The sequence below is a fragment of the Marmota monax genome, unplaced genomic scaffold (assembly GCF_021218885.2).
Source record: "Marmota monax isolate L192 unplaced genomic scaffold, Marmota_monax_Labrador192_F-V1.1 WCK01_AAM20220418_F8-fsc00061, whole genome shotgun sequence".
NCBI classification, from domain to species: Eukaryota; Metazoa; Chordata; class Mammalia; order Rodentia; family Sciuridae; genus Marmota; species Marmota monax.
In genome coordinates, this window is record NW_026695230.1 from 12,397,252 (window position 1) to 12,416,913 (window position 19,662).

Here is a 19,662-nt window from a genome sequence, read left to right on the forward strand (position 1 = left end):
AAAGAAGAGTACTTAAAAATCATCCTTGATTTTTTTTCTTATATTTCTTTTCTTTTTTTTTTCTTATATACACTAACAGTCAATGTTTAAACTTAAATAAAAATGGCAGAGAAAAGCCCTAGGACAAATGCCATGAAAGATATACTTTAAAAATCAAAATTGCTTTGCAGGGGTAACAAAAATTAATCAATGGTAAAATAAGACCCATTACTAAATCAATGCTGTAAGTATGTTTTACTTTAAATTTGAAACCATCAACCAACAATTTTAAAATGATTCCATTTCAATAGGCTTTATATATTATTCCTATTTTAGAACTAGTAACATATCATACACACTATTTGCTGTGGATCTGGGAATTTAAATACATTAATAAATGTTAGTAGAAAATATTCTGGCAAAATGTATCCTAATTCCTACTACATCTTTCATTTATTACTCTGGGGGCCATTTAATACACTAGTTCTTATAAGCAGGAGTGATACTGCCTATGGATCAGCAACATCAAGACTATGGGTACTCAGGAGAGTGAAAAAAAGCACTATTCCCGTACCACAGGTTATCTATAAAGGTTGCTGCAGATGGCAACAGAAGAACAGCAAGGGTCAGACAAGGGTAGGGTGGATGGGAATATACAGCAGGATATTTTTACATTTCGAAACACTATTAAGGATGGACCACAAGGCAGTACTGGTAGGTATTACTTCTAAAATGGCAATTAAAATAAGAACAAATTGGTAACTCAATGTCCTTAATGCCTCATGGGTATTCTAACAATAAAAACTCAGTGAACATTTTAAGTTAAGATATATTCTAACATTCAAAAACACAGATAAAATCATACCAACTTCACCCCAGTGGAAAGGATTAGTGCTGCCTGTCGTGCAATTATACACCATGATGTTTCTTGGCCTGCAAAGACAAAGATGAAAGTAATGAAACATAAAAAGAAGCTAAACCACCTATTTAAATCTTACATGATATTAAAATAGAAATCTATAAGGACAATAAATGAAAAATTATTCTTAAGGATTTTCTTAATGTCTGATGACCAACACTACTTTTATCTTTCCTCTCCCCCCAGAATTATAATTTTCTTTTCTTTTTACATTTTTCTTCCTTATATTAATGGGAGTATGTTTTCAAAAGCAAAAAAAACCCAAAAAAGTAACAATCTCGGCTCTTCTATCTCCTAATTTTCAGAGACTCAAGTTAGGAAAAAAAAGTTAAACTTAAGCGTTTCTTATAAATTTTGTTATCTTTTAAAAGAATGCTCACAGATTGAATAAAGTTGCTCTACTGTACCGTGTTTAATATATGTAAACCACTCTCAAATTCCAACTCTTTATACATTGCAAATTTATATCAAATTTTCATTTGGATTAAAAAAAAAAAAACAACCTTGGGAAGGACTCTTTTCTTTTTAAAATCCCTAACAAATTTATATATTCTGTAGGTACACAGAAGAATTAACATTGATTTTTCATTACTACTGATGAGTCCACTTGTTGTTGCTAGGGATATATCAACCCTTACAGTTGACTGTAACACTGCCTATATATTGCTATGGCAATATCAGGACTAAGGGATTAATTAACTTTAGTCAGTAGCTCTGTTTTCCCTTCTAAGTTACTATATATTTAATAAGCAACATTGTCACCTCATATACCTATTAACTCCGGAATACCAGGCTGCCGCAAGACTTGTGTTGACAACTACATCTACAGGAACAAGATCTGCAAGGGCATTGTTGGAGGCACGCATTGTTCGGAGAATTCCTTTCCCTGCCTTTGTTGAAATTAAAAACAAAACCTTAAGATATATAAGCTGAAGTGTATATATTTTAAAAAATACACTCACAGAAAAATACACAGAATATTAAATAAATCAAAAAGTTTACTTACCGCAATAAAAAGTCCACTTGGTCCATTAAAGTTATCAATCCATCCCTATTGCCAAAAATTAAAGGAAAAAAAAGGAAAGGAGTGCTTAGAAATATTATGAAACTAGAGATGTGTTATTTGAAATCTACAACTCCAAATGTATACAGGTCATTTTCTTTCAAAAATTAAAAAATCTATATTACAGTCCAGAATATTGATCCCAGTCCCAAATAGAAGTAGTCTTCTTCTGGATTGCAAATGATTAAATAAAAATATTTTTAAGGGGTCACATACTGTTCCATTAATTCTCTGCAAAGGAAATTTTATAAAGTAGAGTGTATACTGTCAATTATTTTTATTAAAGTAAGCCTAGTTAAGCCTGATTATATGCTATTTACTAATGCAGCATCCTGATTGAGGGAAAATGGCAAGTACTCCCCAAATTTACTGAACAAAACAGAGTAAGAGATTAACAAAGTAATAAAAGACATGCTATTACTTGCTACTAGCACAAATCTAGGTTCTTCCAAAATCAATTTACCTACTGGTTAATATTTCTGCTTTTTCTTATTCCAGAGATTTACAAATATCAAAATACCTTGTTTTTTTTAAACAGCAAGTTCTCATAGAAATTTCTTGTATCTTTCTTAACTTTGTGATCTATATAGGAAGTGAGTTCTACTACATCTTGGAAGGCCTGTCTTTTTTTAGTAATAAAAAACAAATGAAATTATGATCTCCTTTAATCAAGATAATACCATAGCTTTTGATTTAATTTTCAACTAGGATTCTTAAAATGTTGATCTACATTTCTACGTATATCTATATTCATGTTAGAAATCAAAATACCATCTCTTCCTAGGAAAAGGAAACAGTTTTGCCAAAGTAAGCCATGTTCAGTAAATAATACCTATTCTTAAAATCAAACTTCTTTTACACAAATATGACTTAAAATTCTCAATTCTAATTATTTATAAAAGATTTCTAACAACTTACTGGAAAAGGTTCTTTCCAACTGGCACCAACAATTGATGGCCTTACAATCGCCACATTTAGCTTTGCTCCTTCTTGTTGTACAACATACTCTGCCAATGCTTTTGTGTATATGTAAGTATTAGGTCTGTCTCCTATCAGTTTTGGTGTGATATCATTTACTAGTCCATCATCCATCCACCTGGTGAAAAAAAAAATGCATACAAAAATATTTCCAGGTATTTTAATTTTGAATTAAAAAAAAAATCACTTAACTCAACTTTGTACATTCAAAAGACAAAGGAAAAAGTTTTGGTTTCATTAAAATTCATGTATAGTCCACAATCCTTATATGCAATTTCTATATCCAAAAGGGTCTGAAAACCAAGAGTTCTTTCAAAAATCACATAACAGATAGCGAAAGCTAATCTGAAGTCATTTATGGTCTTTTAAAAATATTATTTAATTTAAATAGCTACATAATTCATATGTATTCAACCAGAGGTGTCTGCTACCTGACACCAAACTGAGGTAATTCCATATCACACAGCACATAAATTATACTTCTTTTCTAAAGTCCAAATAAACTCCAACTTTTCAGATTTATATATATATAAAACTAAACTAAAGGGCTGGGAATGTGGCTCAGTGAAAAAGTGCTGCTGGGTTTAATTCCTAGTTCTAAAAAAAAAAAAAAAACCTGGAAGGGATAGATGACAGATCGCAAAAAATAAAGAATTAAGTTACAAGCTCTTTCTCAGTTTCTTGATGTTTGCTCATGCCAATGCTAATAAGTGAAAAAATAATATGTTTCATTAACTTCCACATTCAGCTTCTAACTACTGACCTGTGAGGAAAATGAAGTATATATCTGGAATCAACTGAAAAGTAAGTCATAAAATAGAAGTCAGGAAATTACCTAATGGATATCATAGCAACCTCTCATAACTACTAACTTCTTTTAATGGATTATAATCTATCTGTTCCTTATAATGATTAGCAAAAAAAAAACCCTTTTTACAAAATGGACCTGTATGCTTACTTTGGAGAAAGCAGGGCATAGTAATTAATGTGTCAAAAGTCAATAGAATGTTTGGGAAGAAAGGGGACTAAGGTGAGACAGAGAACATAAGAGAAAAAAAAGCCCATAGAGACATTAAATGAAGATTGATGTACATGTGAAGATATGACAGATGCTGGAATATTTCTATTATTGTAGCCTATAAAAGAAAAAGTGATCCACTTTCCATTTTTTTTTTCTCTCTGAACCTGTTTGTTTCACTTGACAAGAAAACTGGCTGAAGGAATGAGAACTGGGCCATGGTAGATGCATACTTTATTTAATTCCCATTTATCAAATGCTCACAAATATCATTCAAGTCTAAACTGCTGATGGGATCCTAGTCCTCAGGAAGATAACCAGTGACACTTGGAATATGAATTAAAGGACTATGACTCCTCTCATTCCCTAATAATTAAAGACCTCTCTATTGATAGACTCCATTGTGGTGGGGGTTGATAATCCTTGAATAAACTAGACCCTAGCTACTGAGCAGGCAATCATTAGTCTACACAGGGACTTTTGGGTTGCCAGAATTGATTAATTGGAAAACTGAACCCCTAGTGTCCTAGTTTGTTCAGGTCTTTCTCTAATCATTTACACTTAGTAAAAAGTGAAATTCGTACACTAACTTCACAGCAACACCCAGACATAAATCTATACAATAAAAAGAGCATAGTAGACATGCAATAATTTGTTAAGAAAGAGATCAATGTATGCATGTATGTGGGGTGGGGAAAGGGAAAAATAGACAAACTCAGATATAAAGCTTTGAGATAAAAGCAATGTATACAATTTCAAACAAACATACTCTAAAGAATCAATCAGCTTCTTGGGATCTACAGGAGGTGGATAGACTACTTCATCAATATGCTTTCGATTACAGTAGGCATATGCTGTTGACACATGCATGAACACTTCCAGGTTCTTCATTTGTTGTGCAAGGAGAATAAGCTGTCGTGTAGCAATTACATTTAACTGCACAGCATCTCTGTAAAAGAAACTGACAATGAAAACCTGGAAACCTATGTTACTTATTTTACCTGTTTAAAAACATCTTTTTCTCATTAGAAAGGCAGAGAGAGACAGAAACAGGTTCCTGATTCTTTTCAATTTACCCTTCTGCTCTGATTTTGATTTTTACTTCAGTATTAAGTACATTCACTGTAGCAGCTATGTTTAAAAAGAAATTTTCTGACTATAAGATAAATAAGTAAATAAAACAAATAGGATTTAATAAATTAAAGTACAAATTTTAAAAACTGTAATTACCTAGAAATAAAATCAGATAATTTCAGTCTTTAGCTTTTATGTATACGTTTTGAAATCATTCTAGACTTCTTTTGAATTCTAATTTCTAAAAGTATAATCTTTCACATTTGGATGTTTCAAAAGGAGAAGAAATTAGGATGATTAAGTAATTATAAAATGCATTATCAGTAACTAAAACAGCCAAATAAAACTTAGAAATATTAAATTATATAATCAAATAAGAATACATTTATTTCTCTCTCTGTAGAAATAATATAAGTTTTTTAAGGCCACTTACAAAATATAAAGAGTATTAAAATAAAACTGTTAAAACAGGCATATATAAGAACCAAAATGACTTACATTTTACCTTCCTGGAATTTATTTATTTTTTCCTCTGTATATAAAGTATGTTCACACCAATTTATGTACTGTTTTTTTTTTTTGCATTACAATTCTTAATACACATATATACCACAATTTTTTATATCTGTTTATATATAAAGTATGTTGATGTGAAGCAAATAATTCCACAAAAGCAAAGTACATATGTAGAAAAGCAATAAATGAAGCATCATCTACTAATAACAAAAGCCTAGAGGGTCCAAAATAGTCATAATGAATGGAATGGTTTGACAAAGTAGGTATTTTTATCACAAAGAAAGAATAGTCATTAAAATAATTATGTAAAAGCCATAAACATGAAAAACCTGTATGAATAATACAAAATTGCATACATTGAGACATGAAGCAGGATTAAAAACAAAGCTATGAACTTGAGTTCAATTTCTGACTTGGCCTACCTATCAGCTAAGATACAAGAAGTCAGGCTCAGTTTCCTCACCTACAAATGACAATAATGAAATCTATCTATTAGACTATATAGAATGAAATCAAACACAGCTTATAAACACTTAATATTGTTCTTAACACAGTCCCAAAACAGGCAATCAATGGATATTAGCATAGTAAAATGGTAGTTAAGTTTTGTTTTCTATTCAACTTTGTTTAGTTTTTTTTAATCATTGATGAAGAGATAACATAATGATTATGTTAATAATATAATGTATGTGAAAATCGCTGAGAATAGACTTTTAAGTGTTTTCATTAAAATTAGCTCCAAAATATATACATATTTCAAAATACATTGTACACAATACATATGCACAATTTTGTCAATTAAAATAATAATAATAAAAGGAGGAAAGGTGAAATATCCAATACCAGTGAACTGGCAGGTTACCACACTGTTGGTAACATTATAAATTGATACAATTGATCTGAAAGAAATTAGGAAGAAGTGCCAGGAACTGTAGAAATGAAATATTTATTAATCTAGTTTACCTATTTTTCAGCGGAAAAACATTTTAACCTTAATTTTTCAAACAAAAAGAAATTTAAATTTTGTTTTTATATAAGGTACTACATAAACTGTCACATATCAACACAACAGAATATCATGTCATCAAATCACCATAACCATAAAGAAGATTTTAAAAAATGGAAGATTTTTCTGTATTAAAAAGTAAAATTAGAAAATCTAAATTTATAATTATATGAAATAATATATATTCAGACATAGATCAAAGGAAAACTTAAAAAAAATGAAAATAGCTTTCAGTACTTTCCAAAATGCTTGTACTGTCAGTATTTATAAAGAAAAAAGGTCAGGAGACATCATAGACTCTAATTCCATGTGACTATAAAGCAGTGATTGAATACCTATCTTGTTTGCAGAACAAGGAAGATGAGGAAGGTACTGTTTGGGGAGAGGTATACAGAACATATTTAATTACAAGTTCCTGAGGACAGGACAAGTTCTGGGTCACCAGGAACAAGGAATAGCTCATGAAGGGAAAGAACAAAAACAAAAATTCTTGTGTGTCTCATTTTCTTTTAATTTACCTGAGATCCTACCAAAAACCCTGTAAGAAAGAATTTTTTAATGAAATTGGGGTGGAGTCTTATATAATCACAGGTGTATTTTTTTTTCTTCCTCATTTCAAGTGTGTGTGGGGGGTCTGTTCAAATTGAAACCCAGCAAAAAAGACATTTCACAGAGAGGACACTATTCACAGGACTAATAGAGAATGTGCTATTTTCTTGTGCATTTGCAAAACAATGGGAGTAAGGAAAGTAATGTTTTAGGAAAATACACAAGGGATATTCTATTACAGGTTCCTAAGGACAGTGACAGAGTTTCTGGGTCACTAAAAAAAAGAAACAACTTAAGAGGCACATTACTGTGCCTTGACTCCCCCCACTCCATTTGAAGAACACAAATTTAAAGCCATTCAGGGCCCACATAAGTTAACTCTTGGTATCTCTGCCAACCTAGTTAACCTCATTGTATTTTACCTCAATCCAATTGCTATTCCCTTGAACTTCAGGCTGAGACCATGGCATGTTAGACCAGAATACATTTGGTACTAAACAAAAATATTTTTCTCATCATATTTTGGTTATACGGAACCATAAATGCATCTTGAGATAGACTTTTGGAAGAGAGGTGGAAAACGAGCAGACCTTTTTAACTATAGTCCTTCATTAATGCAGACATAAAAAATCACTTAAAAGGAAAAGGATAAAGAAAAAGTTTAAGTTGAACTGCCAACAAATTTTCTTATTCATCTGTCTTCTACAGGCATCCTGGGTTCTTCAGGCTATTTGAGAATACTTCTAAAGACCAGGGCTCTCGGTCTTGGCAGAACCTGAGTGTTTATTAAAAGACTCCTGTACCTCATACTCACACACTTTTAAGGTCTGAAATGAGGCCTCAGAAACTACATTTTAAATAAGTTGCCTAGCCTATTTTGACACTTTTTTCATCCACTCTTCTCACCTGGAGAAAATAGTGCTTATGTGAGATCTTAAAATGGCTAAAAAAGAGTAGGGAGGATAGGAAGGGCACCAGAATAGAATAGACAATATGATTGATGTATGTATTATATGTCAAAATACATTCTGCTGTCATGTATGACTAAAAAAAATAAAAATAAATATATAAAAAAATAATAAAATAAAATGGCTTAAAAAAACACTTTAATACAGACACAAATGTTTAGGAACTGAAGAATCCATCTTAGGGTAGAGGACCTAGGTATCTGTAATTTTAAAGATGTTTCAAAGTGGATTTTGAAAGCAATGATTCTAAAAGTATATAGTACAAGATCTGACAGATACTAAATTATGCCTAATGATCTTGCTAAAAATGAGGGTTCTAGGGTTGTTATTTCTTAACTAAAGAGTCAGAATTGGATAAGTGCACTCCAGAAATCTGCATTTTGAACATGTTTTTCAGTAATTTTAAAGATTCTTAATATATTCTAAAGTTTGAGAATCAATGTCCTTAGATCCAGCAGTTTTCTTGATCTTTTCTATCATCACATTTACTTCCATTTGTTTCAGAAAATCTATTTCCAGATTCACCTACAATTACTCCAGTTTTGCAATCTTGTATTATGAATTTTCTCCTAACTACATGTTGTATCCGTCCATCTCTCCTGTTAGAAGTATGTTTTGTCCTTATCCTGGTTTTCAGTTTCTTGGCACTTCTCTATTCTCCACTCTATTGGATCTCTCCCACCAAGGAATATCAGACCCTATGACCAACTACTTTAGGAATTCTATTATCCTCAATATCATTTCTTCCCTCAACTTTCGTATTTCTTTATAATTCCTAATACTGCTGTCAATTTTTCCCCATTCTTTTCAGATATGAATATTTAGGATCACATCTGAAAAGAAATAAGCTCTACCTCCTTTCAACTTTCATGGCACTTAATGTACGCTCTTATACTATCTCCTTATTTTCCATATTATGTTATGGTTATTTAAGCATATTCTCTCTCTTCTATTAGACTATATGGACTTTGTGAATAGGATCTGTGTGTACCTTTTCCTGCCTTTCTCCCCAAGATACTGATATGTTGTAATAAAACCTGGATTCCCCATCCCCCTTGGCAGTAAAAACGTTGTGTTATTTTGAACTGGTTGGTTAACTTAATGAAGTTACGAAAAGTGCTTGTTTTGTAAGTAGCTATTATAGCCCTACCTCCAATACTTTAAAAATGTCTGGCCCATATTTAATATTGTCCTGTCACATTTAGATATTAACATTCACTGAAATTGCTTCAGAGAAACAATGACTTCAATGTAATGACTAGGGCTTGATCAGTAAACATTCATGCCTTGACAAGAAACAGAAAAACAATGCATTTAACTTTATGAAGAATAGAACAAAATATTCTCAGAAATACTTTCTCAGTTTTATTGGTAAAGAAACAGAGGCTCAAGGAAGTTAATAACTTGCCCAAATTTATCAGTTAATAAACAACAAAGTCAAGATTAGAACTAAGTTATGTAATTCTAAAGCTCTTGCTCTCTTCATATAATATAATGCTTCCTCAACTTCCCCAAGTGCAAAATAGATTTGTCTCTGACATTACAAATATAAAAATTAGATGGAATAAAATAATGAATTTGAAAACTATGAAGCACTACAGCAAAAGTGTAAGTAACTATTACAGTGCCCGCAAATGGAATATAGATAAAACATGCCATAAACTTTTGGCAGTGAATGCTCATATTATGTAATGCTTATAAGGTTTATACTTCTATATTCCATAGATAATATGGGATGTAATGTCAAAATCCTTTGTAATTAAAAACTTAATTTTAAAACATTTTAAAGATAAAGACTTCAAATAGTTTTGAAACCTAAAAAGAAAGCCACACAAGTTTAACTCTATACAATTAGATTAGATTATAAAAACTACACAATTAGATTAGATTATAAAAACTGTATTTTGGTATATACCATCAAAAAAATGCTCTGAATTAAGAACCATTATTTGAAATGGATAGTCTTTTTAGATATTCTGAAGTAATGAACACTTACAATGTTTCTCTTTTCTTGAAACAGGCATCCTAAAGTCCAATGTATCTTGCCCTTAACAATGTTATCAAAGCATTGTTTTTAAAATGATAATAAGGTGTGACAAATTTGAGTATTCTATCTTATTCTGCAAAACTCAAGTATAATTTAATTTTCAGAAATAAGCTAATGAAGGAATTACAGGAAGCAGAGAGCTAATACTCTTACTCAAGGTAAACTTTTTTCTTTCTCCTACTCCATTTCTTGACTTCCCCAACTCTTATTTAAATTCATGGCAACTTCTTCTAATAAAATACAGCAGTTAGCCTATGTTTTGAAACTGATAACAAGGAGGGTGTTCTTTTGACATTCTGTAAGATGCTGAAAGCCACATTTGACATATGGCAAACAGTTTCAAATGACTTTTGAAAACAACTTGGCAAAGTAGAATTAAAATTAAATCTTTTAAATATACTTAAAATCAAATATTACACAATACCTGTACTTACCTTAAATTTTCATTAAACCTTACTGTAGCTGCACAGTGGAATATAATATTGGTAGAATCTATGATGACTTCTTTATCTTCTTCACTAAGAGCCAGTTTAGGTTGGGTGAGTTCGCTGTTGATTGCTATAATTTTCTCTCTAAAATCTGGATTTTCATCTCTCAATCTGTCAAAGAGCTATCAAAGGGGAAAAGTATTTATTTTGGGGTAGTATTTTTCCACTTTCTAAAACACATTATAAACCCTTTTCCCCACAAAGGGAACTATTTTATACAAAATTTAACTATTTTAAAAATAAATTGTGCAATTCCTAAATTTGCTATTTCTACAGAAAACACCCTATGGGCCCACACTATTATCTCCATTTTAAAGATATGAAACAAGCAGTTTGCCAAGGACACAGAGCTGATAGTTTGCGGAGTTGAATATGAACTGTTTGTGCTTTGGCTAATTATATTATATTACTCCTCAGAATAGACTTAAGCAAAATAGATATCAAGACAATGTTTTAAAATGATTAATTTTCTAAAATTTAGGCCTTAATTTATCACTTTATTTTATTTTCTTTCAGTAGAGTAAAACAATATGATTCACATTCTACCTTAAAAATCTGAGAACAAATTATTTAATAGGAAAAAGAAGTAAACATGTTAAAGGGGAAAACATTTTGGGAAGCAAATGTGTACTAGAAACTGGACAAATTTGGGAAGTTTTATACACACACACACACACACACATTACATCACACACACACATATATTTATCATCACATACATATGTGATTCAAACTGAAAATTCAATTCTTTTAGTATAACCAAAGAAATAAATTTTGCTAGATAACTTATCAGGCCAAAAGATAATCATAGTGTAAGTAAGGGCACATTCAATTATAAGTCAAGATTAATTTTTTAATCCTAGGTTTGATAGAGTGACAATGATGCTACCCTGCAGATCACTGCTCTATCATATTCTGACTTGCCATCGAATTTACAGTCAGTCAATGCTTCGGGATTAAGCAAGATTCCTAAGCTGGGAAGAAAGTCTATAATGTATGTGTTCACTTTCACCTTCCTAAACAATTTTAGATTTAACAGTCTTCCCCTTCACCACTCCCAGTTCCTCAAATATGAACGTATTCTTATAATTTAAAAAAATATATATTTATTTAGAATTTCATACAGGCCAGGCACCTTCTGTAAACCGAGAAAACAAGAAAATAAGACGACTCCCTCAAGATTTTTTAGAGTCTAACAGTGAAAACTAGACAAGTAAATGGACAATTAAAATATCATTTTATAAGTAATAAAATAGGAGTAATACATTGTTATGAAACTGAATAGGAGAAATTATTAACCCAGTTTTGAGACCACATACAACTTTCAGGGGACACTTAAGCTAAGACCAGAAGGATAAACGGAATGCCAAAATGTGTGCTGGGGAGGAGAGGTTGGAGTGAAAGAAAGGGAAGGTCCTGAGAGTATAAAGTAGAAGAGCAGTGTTCCAGAACAGGATGAACAAACTGACACGTTTTAGAGATATTTAGGCGATAACACCAACTGAATTTGGCTAATGACTAGATTTGAGGGATAAAGAAGGTAAACTCCTAGAAAGAGTCTGGTAGTCTTTTAAACCCCTCAAAGACTCCTTTCTTCAAGGAAGCAATGGATTCCCAAAAAGGTTCAGCAAAGAACTGAATAGAGCAAAAATGGCTAAGGAATACCAATGTATGCTAACTTAAATAATTTAAAAGTATAAGAATAATTTCTAGGAAGGAATCTTATATCCCAGAGTTTTAAAAAAGTAAAAAAGCAACATAATAAGAAGTACCTACTGCATAGTGTCAAAGAAATGATAATGGGATAGGACAATTAGTTTCAATCCAAGGAAATATCTCAAAAGTGTATGAGGTTCATTCAAAGTCAAAAGTCTGGTAGCTATGGAGGGGTTTACTGCAGTTTGGTGTTTTTTTGTTTCTTTCTTTTTTTAACAGACTTATAAAATTTTAGATATTCAGGTGAATATTATTCTTATTCCAAAATAAATGCATTTTAAAATAGCAACTGCATTTTGTAATGCCTATAGTCAGGTTCCTTACCAAAACTGAGCTTTGAGCTTTTCATTTCAAGCTCATCATTAATGTCAAATAAACTTCTTCACTGAGAGATTGCTATCCTATAGGAAATTAATAATTTTTTTTCTTTTCTTTTACTAATTCTTTTCAGGATACCATGGACATATACTAAGCTAGTGATACATCATATTTTTTCTCCCCTCCAAATGATCATTCTCCACACTTACCTTGCCACTAAGGACTTCTTCCACTCGCTCTTGGGGTGTCTGTCCAGCTTTCTGCCTCACCAAAACGTATACTGAATTGACCTTAGGACAAGACCTTAGCAACTTTTCCAGAAGCACCTTTCCTAGGAAACCTGTAGCTCCCGTGAGGAGGACATTCTTGCCTTCATAGTATTCTGGGATTGAAACCATTTTGACCCTAAGAAAAACATAACAAGGAAGCATTAGTTCAATAATTTATGTTCATTCTTAGTAAAAAAAAAAAAAAAAAAAAATCTCTTGGTATTCATATAAATATTTTAAAAAACAAGTGAAAATCAAAACCGAACATTTAAAAGAGAAGATTGTAACCTTTGGTTAACTGTACTAGATGATCTCAAAAAATTCTTTCCAGTAATTAGAACCCAAATCTTTATATATCCTCTGTCAAATTTTAAATACAACTGAATGGTGTTTCTCTGTTCTCCAGAGGAATGTGTAACACCAAAGGTCAGCAATAAGACTCAATTGCCCCACTTATAAAACACCACTGGGTGTCATATTTACCTATCACCAGTTCAAAGAAGAAGAGGTAACACCAAGTCTTTTCTCCTACTCATCTCTCAGTAACAGGATAGCCAAAAAAGCATTTAAATTTCCCTTCTTAAAAAAGACCTAGTAAGAAAAACATTGTCTACCTTATCCTCTCTACCCAAATTCCACCGAAACAGTAGAAAAAAGATACACTAAGATAACAAATAAACAAAAGAACCATGATGAATAAAGACAAAAACAAAGTGAAGGATTCATGCAGTATATATTAGTACACAAAGCTAAAGCATATTGAAAACAATGTTCTGTACTGTTTAGAAACACACACATATAGGATAAAATATTAACAGATGTATGAGGAATACAAAACAACCAAAGAATCAGCTTTGATTATATTTATGTCTTATTTAAACTAGAGCGTGGATATATGTGCTCTACATCCACATTTTTCATAATTAAAAAAAGAGTTCAGAGCAATTTGAAAACAAGAAATAATTCCACTAACAAGCAAAAATGGAGGGAGTAGTATTTCTAGAAAAAAACAGATGAGACTGAATTGATTGAGATGCCTAACAGAACAAACAGCAACCTAAGCCAAGAGGTTTAAGAAGGGACTAAGGAGGCAAGAATTATCTTTACCAATCCCAAATAGAGCCTAGGAGAAAATGCCAAACTCAGGATCAAGAAGCAAAGTAATTAAGGCAAACCAAGGTAATTAAAAGATGCTCAAAGAACAGAAGAATCATTCATGACAGTCTTATATCGTACATAAATTTTGGGTCCAGGCTTAGTATCCAAATGTGTCTGAGCATCTAGATGGGTGCTGGGAACAAAAGAGAAATAGAACTAAGCCTAAGGTTGCTCCAAACATCCAAAAATGGAAGTGGGGGAGGCAGGAGGTCAGGATAGAAGAAACAAAAATCATTAAAAAAAAAAAAAAGTCTATATAGGGCTTGACCTCCAGAATAAATGTTAGGGCCTTAGTCTACCTTTTGCTGCTGACCCTTAAAGCAATCTCACACAGAGTTCTCAATCAGTAAACCTATCTGGGGAAAAATTATTTTGGGAAACAGATCTTTAAAAACCCAGGAAGCTGGACTGGGGCTGTAGCTCAGAGGCAGAGCGCATGTGCGAGACACTGAGTTTGATCCTCAGCACTATATACAAATAAAATAAAGGCATTCAAAACAACAACAACAAAACAAAACAAACAAACAAAAACAAGAAGGCAATATTAGCAACCAAAACCAACTATTGCAGTCCTTCATCAAGAATACCAAAGATAACTAGATATTTTAAAAACACGTACAAAAGAACGACCAAAATGAAAATCAATAGAACCAACTAAACTACAAAGGAAACTAAAATAATGAAAAATTTAAGAGAATTTAAATTCTTATAAATATCCTCTAGCCCATTTATAAGAATATTGCAAAAATAACAATATCTATGAAAAAGGAACAAAGAATATGAAAACAATGAAAATCAGCAATTTAGACAGAGCAGAAAAATCCAATAAATAAATTATTAGAATTAAACCAGTGAATTTAACAAGGTCACCAGATACAAAGTTTGTCTGGGAAAAATGTATTTTTAGACATATACACACACACTCATATGTATACACATTTATTTATATACCCATGTACCAACAGATAAAGAAGTTTTAAAAAAAAATTCCAAACTATGCCACTTATCATCAAAAATACAACAATCTAGGAAATAATAAGTGTTGACAAAGATACAGAGAAATTAGAACCTTCGTATGTTGCTAGTAGGAACGTAAAATGGTTTAGCTGCTGTGGAGAACAGTTTGGTATTTCCTTAAAAAGTTAAAACATAAAATTTTATGACCTATCAATTCTACTCCTAAATACATACTCCGAAGAATCTAAAACAAGTATTCAAACAATTTGACACAAATTTATAGCAGTACCATCATTCCTAATAGCCAAATAGCACAAACAGCATGCACGTCAATAACAAATGAATAGTCTCTCTCTCTCTCTCTCTCTCTCTCTCTCTCTCTCTCTCTCTCTCTCTCACACACACACACACACACACACACATCCATTTTTCAGCTTTAAAAAATAATTAAGTACTAATTCATACAACATGGATGAGCCTCAAAAATGTATCAAAAGTGTAGAAGTCAGACACAAATGGTCACATATTAAATGACTTGTTTATATGAAATACTCAGAATGGATAAATCCATAGAGACAGAATGCAGATTGGTGGCAGCCAGGGGTTGGGAACAAAGAGTACAGTAAAGAATGGAGAGATGCTGCTAAGGAGTTTTATTTTACAACAATGGAAAAAAATAAGAGAGCTCATGTATAATGGCATAATTTAGTGTGAACATACTTTATATACAGAGTTACAAAAAAATTTTGCTGTAAATGGATAATTAAGAATGTAATGCACTCCACTATTGTCATGTATGTAAGAAATAAATTTTAAAAAAGGGAAAGAAAAGAAATATTTTCAAACTAATGGACTGATGGATGCATAACACTGTGACTGTATTATATGCCACTGATTTGTTCCCTTTAATGGTGTTATGGCTTTAATATGCCCCCTTCAAAATTCTTGGCAATGTCATAGCACTGACAGGTGGGCCCTTTAAGAAATGATTAGGCCATGAGAGCTCCAGAGTAACTGAAACTCAAATCACTGCTAGAAGAACCATGGACAAGTATATTATTTAGGAAGAATGGTATTAACTATTAGAGATGAATAGTCCCTTATTAAATGATCTAGTAATTCCACTTTTAATTACACACCCACACAGCTGAGTAGATAGATACACCAGTAGACTGATAAACAAATACAGTTATAGCAGCACTCTCTTTATTGACCAAAAACAAACAATAACAACAACAAAAAACCCCTAAAGCAACCCATGTTTGTCAACAGTTCAATATATAAACTGTGGTACATTCGTATGATGGAATATTTTAGAACAACAAAAATGAAGGAACAATTGTTACATACAATATGGATGGATCTCACAAAAAGAACACCAGATCAATAAGGCCAGGTATAAAGAGTGTATTACATAATGCCCTTTACATAAAGTTCAAAAATAGGTAAAACTCATCTATGGTTAAAAGTCAGAATGATGGTTATCTAGCAGGGAAGAAAAGGAAGTAACCTGAAGAAATGTGAAAGCTTCTGGGATACTGGTAATGTTCTATTTCTTGATTTGGGAGGCTCACTTTAAAATGTTCAACAAATTGTCCATTTAGGATGTATGGACTTTCTTAACGTATGTTGTATTTCAATTAAAAGTCTACTTAAAAAACTTAAAAGAGGGCCATCATGTGTCCTGGTCTGCTAAAACAAGATATATATATTATCCCAGCTTAATTTTATATAGAGCTCCCTTTTTCGAAACTGTCACTGTTTGCATAATAAATTATATGGTTATCCTAGTTGCTGCTTATAAGCTGCTTCAGGTCTGAGACTATTTCTAGATTTCAATGACTGAAAGCCTAACTGGAACTATAAAGTATAATAACCTTATGTGAGAAATATGAAGAATAATTCTGCATCAATATATCCAAACAATCTGATAGGTATTAATGATAGCTACATACTAAATAAATATTAGTGTCCTGAGAACAGAATCAGTACTATACCTTTCATCCCTTCAGAACTATTTTCAACAAATCTCCAATAACTTTTCTTACCTAAGGTCACTGAGCACATCTGTAGGACACAAACTTAAACCAGTATCTTCCAACTAAAAAGCACATTTATAGAAAGCATAAAAGTGAGATAAGTCATCACTAACTCACAAACAAGGACTGAATGCACAGTACTAGCAAAGAAGTTCAAAGAAAGTGTAGGGGCTGGAATAGATGATCCTAAAGGTTGTACCCGTTTCTAAAGTTGTAGGATTCACTACAGAAAGAAAATTAGCCTTCTTCATGAGGTCTTCTGGCTTTTACTAAATGCATATAAGAATTTGCTCCACAGACATTTTTAATATGAAATAAAGTGAATTCTAGTTGAAGATTCCTTAAAGAATGCCAATGCAGAATTAACTGGTTCAGGTGGACTCTTGAACAGCTAAAATTCGTAGGCAACTAAACTTTACCACAATTTCCCTGAGGACCATTTCCAAAGACAGATAACTAGAGTAAGAAAAGATAAAGAGGTCCACTGTCAAACTTAGAACTGGACTCACAAGAACACTCAGGTGGACTTAATTATAATTACCATCAATTTGAATAAAAAGATATCAATCTCAGGTTAAGAAATATGCACATATCAAAGATCAGTGTATTTACTTCCAATCCTAACCCACTGTACGACCTTACATCGAATGAATCATTTATTGGAAATGATGTGAGTGAACTATACCATTAACATACAATGAACATGTCTGTATCTTTCCACATGTTAGAATTTATTGAATAAATCAATTTCATCAGCTTTAATTCAGGGAGTATTCATACTTTCATTTTATTGCAAGTTCTTTTATTCTATTCCAATCTCAATTACTAACATTTATAACACTCAAGTTACACACCACACTTCACACTATGATATATATAGGTTATACAAAGGAGGAGAAAGGACCACTCCAAGAGTAAAGGAAGAAAGCAGATACAATGCAAGAGTCACTGCAGTCATCTTGAAGTAGTCCATGTGCCATCAGCAGGAGAAATAGTGCTGAGCTGAAACCCAGGAGCAGGAAGGGAATCTTTGTTGTGGTGATCTTCCTGGGCACGGCTCACAACAAGTGATTGGGTAGAGGGGTCAGTGTGCTATCGTAACACAGTTCAAGGTACCTCTGCTTTTAAAGGTCTTAAGTGAGAAGATGACATCTGGTATGATTCATAATTTAATGTGCCTGGTGTTTCTGTTGATTTGATATGCCCAAATGTCCATGTTCTTCTAATTTAATTTGATATGCCCAAGTGTCCATGTTCTTCTAATGTAATTTGATAAGTTTGCAGGTACTAATTTTTTCTTTGAATGAATAAATTATTCTTCAGTTTGTGCTTTATGGTTGTGCTGGGCAAATGTTGGTAATTTACTTGTACAAACAAGTGTAGAGTCATTTTACCTTGACACTACACTCAAAATGGAGCAATTCATGGCAAACCGCTATTTAATATAATGGAGTAACACAGGACTAGGCACAGCCTGAAAACTGCTACTCCATATAACATGGAATAACCTGGAACAGGGCAGGGACTGCTCTCCACAGGAACAATAGAAACAACCCCAGGGCAAAGGAGGTGACAAGGTAAAAGACAAGAAACTCTGTAGCCTTGCTTAAGAGTAACATTTCTACAAAAACCTGTATCAATGTAATCCCACGGGAATCACTGAATTTTGAGATATCGGGAACTAAATATCATTTCAATACTGAGTGAAAATCAGGATTTGCTTATAAATGACTCATGTTAAGTAAGGTAGGTCCTTAATTCAAGCAAAGGCTTTCTGATAACCAAGTGCCAAGCTGCAGTAAGCCCTGGGGTTCTTAGTCTAGCAAGCCAGAGTTGGAAGCCAGGCTTATCCATTTATACCTTGGGGATGAGCTTATTTACTGGTTTCATTTTAGTTTCTTCATCTCTAAAATATAGATAATAGAACCATTCACTTGCCCTCTACCTCATAGCATTTATGTGCCAATTAAGTGTAGCAAACTAAATACTACACACACAATTACATTTCCTTATTAATTTTCCCTTTATGTACATGGCAGAGATTCTCAGTATGGTCCTTCAACAATAAATCTGATCTCTAACATTTCAGAATAGTCTTAAAATTTTTAATGATCTTATTATTCTAGAAAGAATAATTTATTTATGAGTGTAAATTTTCAGTCTAGGGAAAAAAAAAAAAACTACTGAAGTATGATCAAAAGTTATTCCCTCTCTGAACCAGACACAGTAATCTCTTTGCCTTGACTATTCTTAAACTTGTAGATGATGATACAGAACAACTAGAGATATTGTAACACTACTAATACTGGAAAAGGGTGCAATCACTTTGGAAAAACCAACTATATTCACCAAGAACATATGTATACTCTGTGCAACCTTGTAATTTCTTCTCAGGAGTACACTCAACCAAATTGCAAATAAACAAGGATACTAACAGTCATGAACAATAAGGTTCAAAGAAGTAACGTCGTAAAAGTGAAAAAAAAATTCCTCAAATATCCATCAACAGAAAAATGTATAAATGATATTCCATAAGTTCTACACAGAATTCTCAAATATTAGCCAAAGAAACCAGATGCAAAAACAAATCTTGTGTGACT

At 32.2% G+C, this 19,662-nt stretch overlaps 1 protein-coding gene across 3 annotated transcripts in view; it reads right to left on the reverse strand.

The window, feature by feature from the left end:
- Window positions 1-19,662, reverse strand: part of Far1 (fatty acyl-CoA reductase 1) — a 58,748-nt gene that overhangs the window by 17,130 nt on the left and 21,956 nt on the right. For 2 of the 3 annotated variants that reach the window (XM_046438143.2, XM_046438142.2), the window contains 7 exons: window positions 12,849-13,044; window positions 10,552-10,727; window positions 4,727-4,906; window positions 2,880-3,057; window positions 1,905-1,949; window positions 1,670-1,788; window positions 845-912 (listed from right to left, as the gene is read on the reverse strand). In XM_046438143.2, coding sequence (XP_046294099.1) covers window positions 845-912; window positions 1,670-1,788; window positions 1,905-1,949; window positions 2,880-3,057; window positions 4,727-4,906; window positions 10,552-10,727; window positions 12,849-13,037 — 955 coding nt within the window. In that variant the 5' untranslated portion in view covers window positions 13,038-13,044. Of the gene's footprint in view, window positions 1-844; window positions 913-1,669; window positions 1,789-1,904; window positions 1,950-2,879; window positions 3,058-4,726; window positions 4,907-10,551; window positions 10,728-12,848; window positions 13,045-19,662 lie in introns of those variants that run through there. The other variant, XM_058576879.1, reaches the window with a different exon arrangement.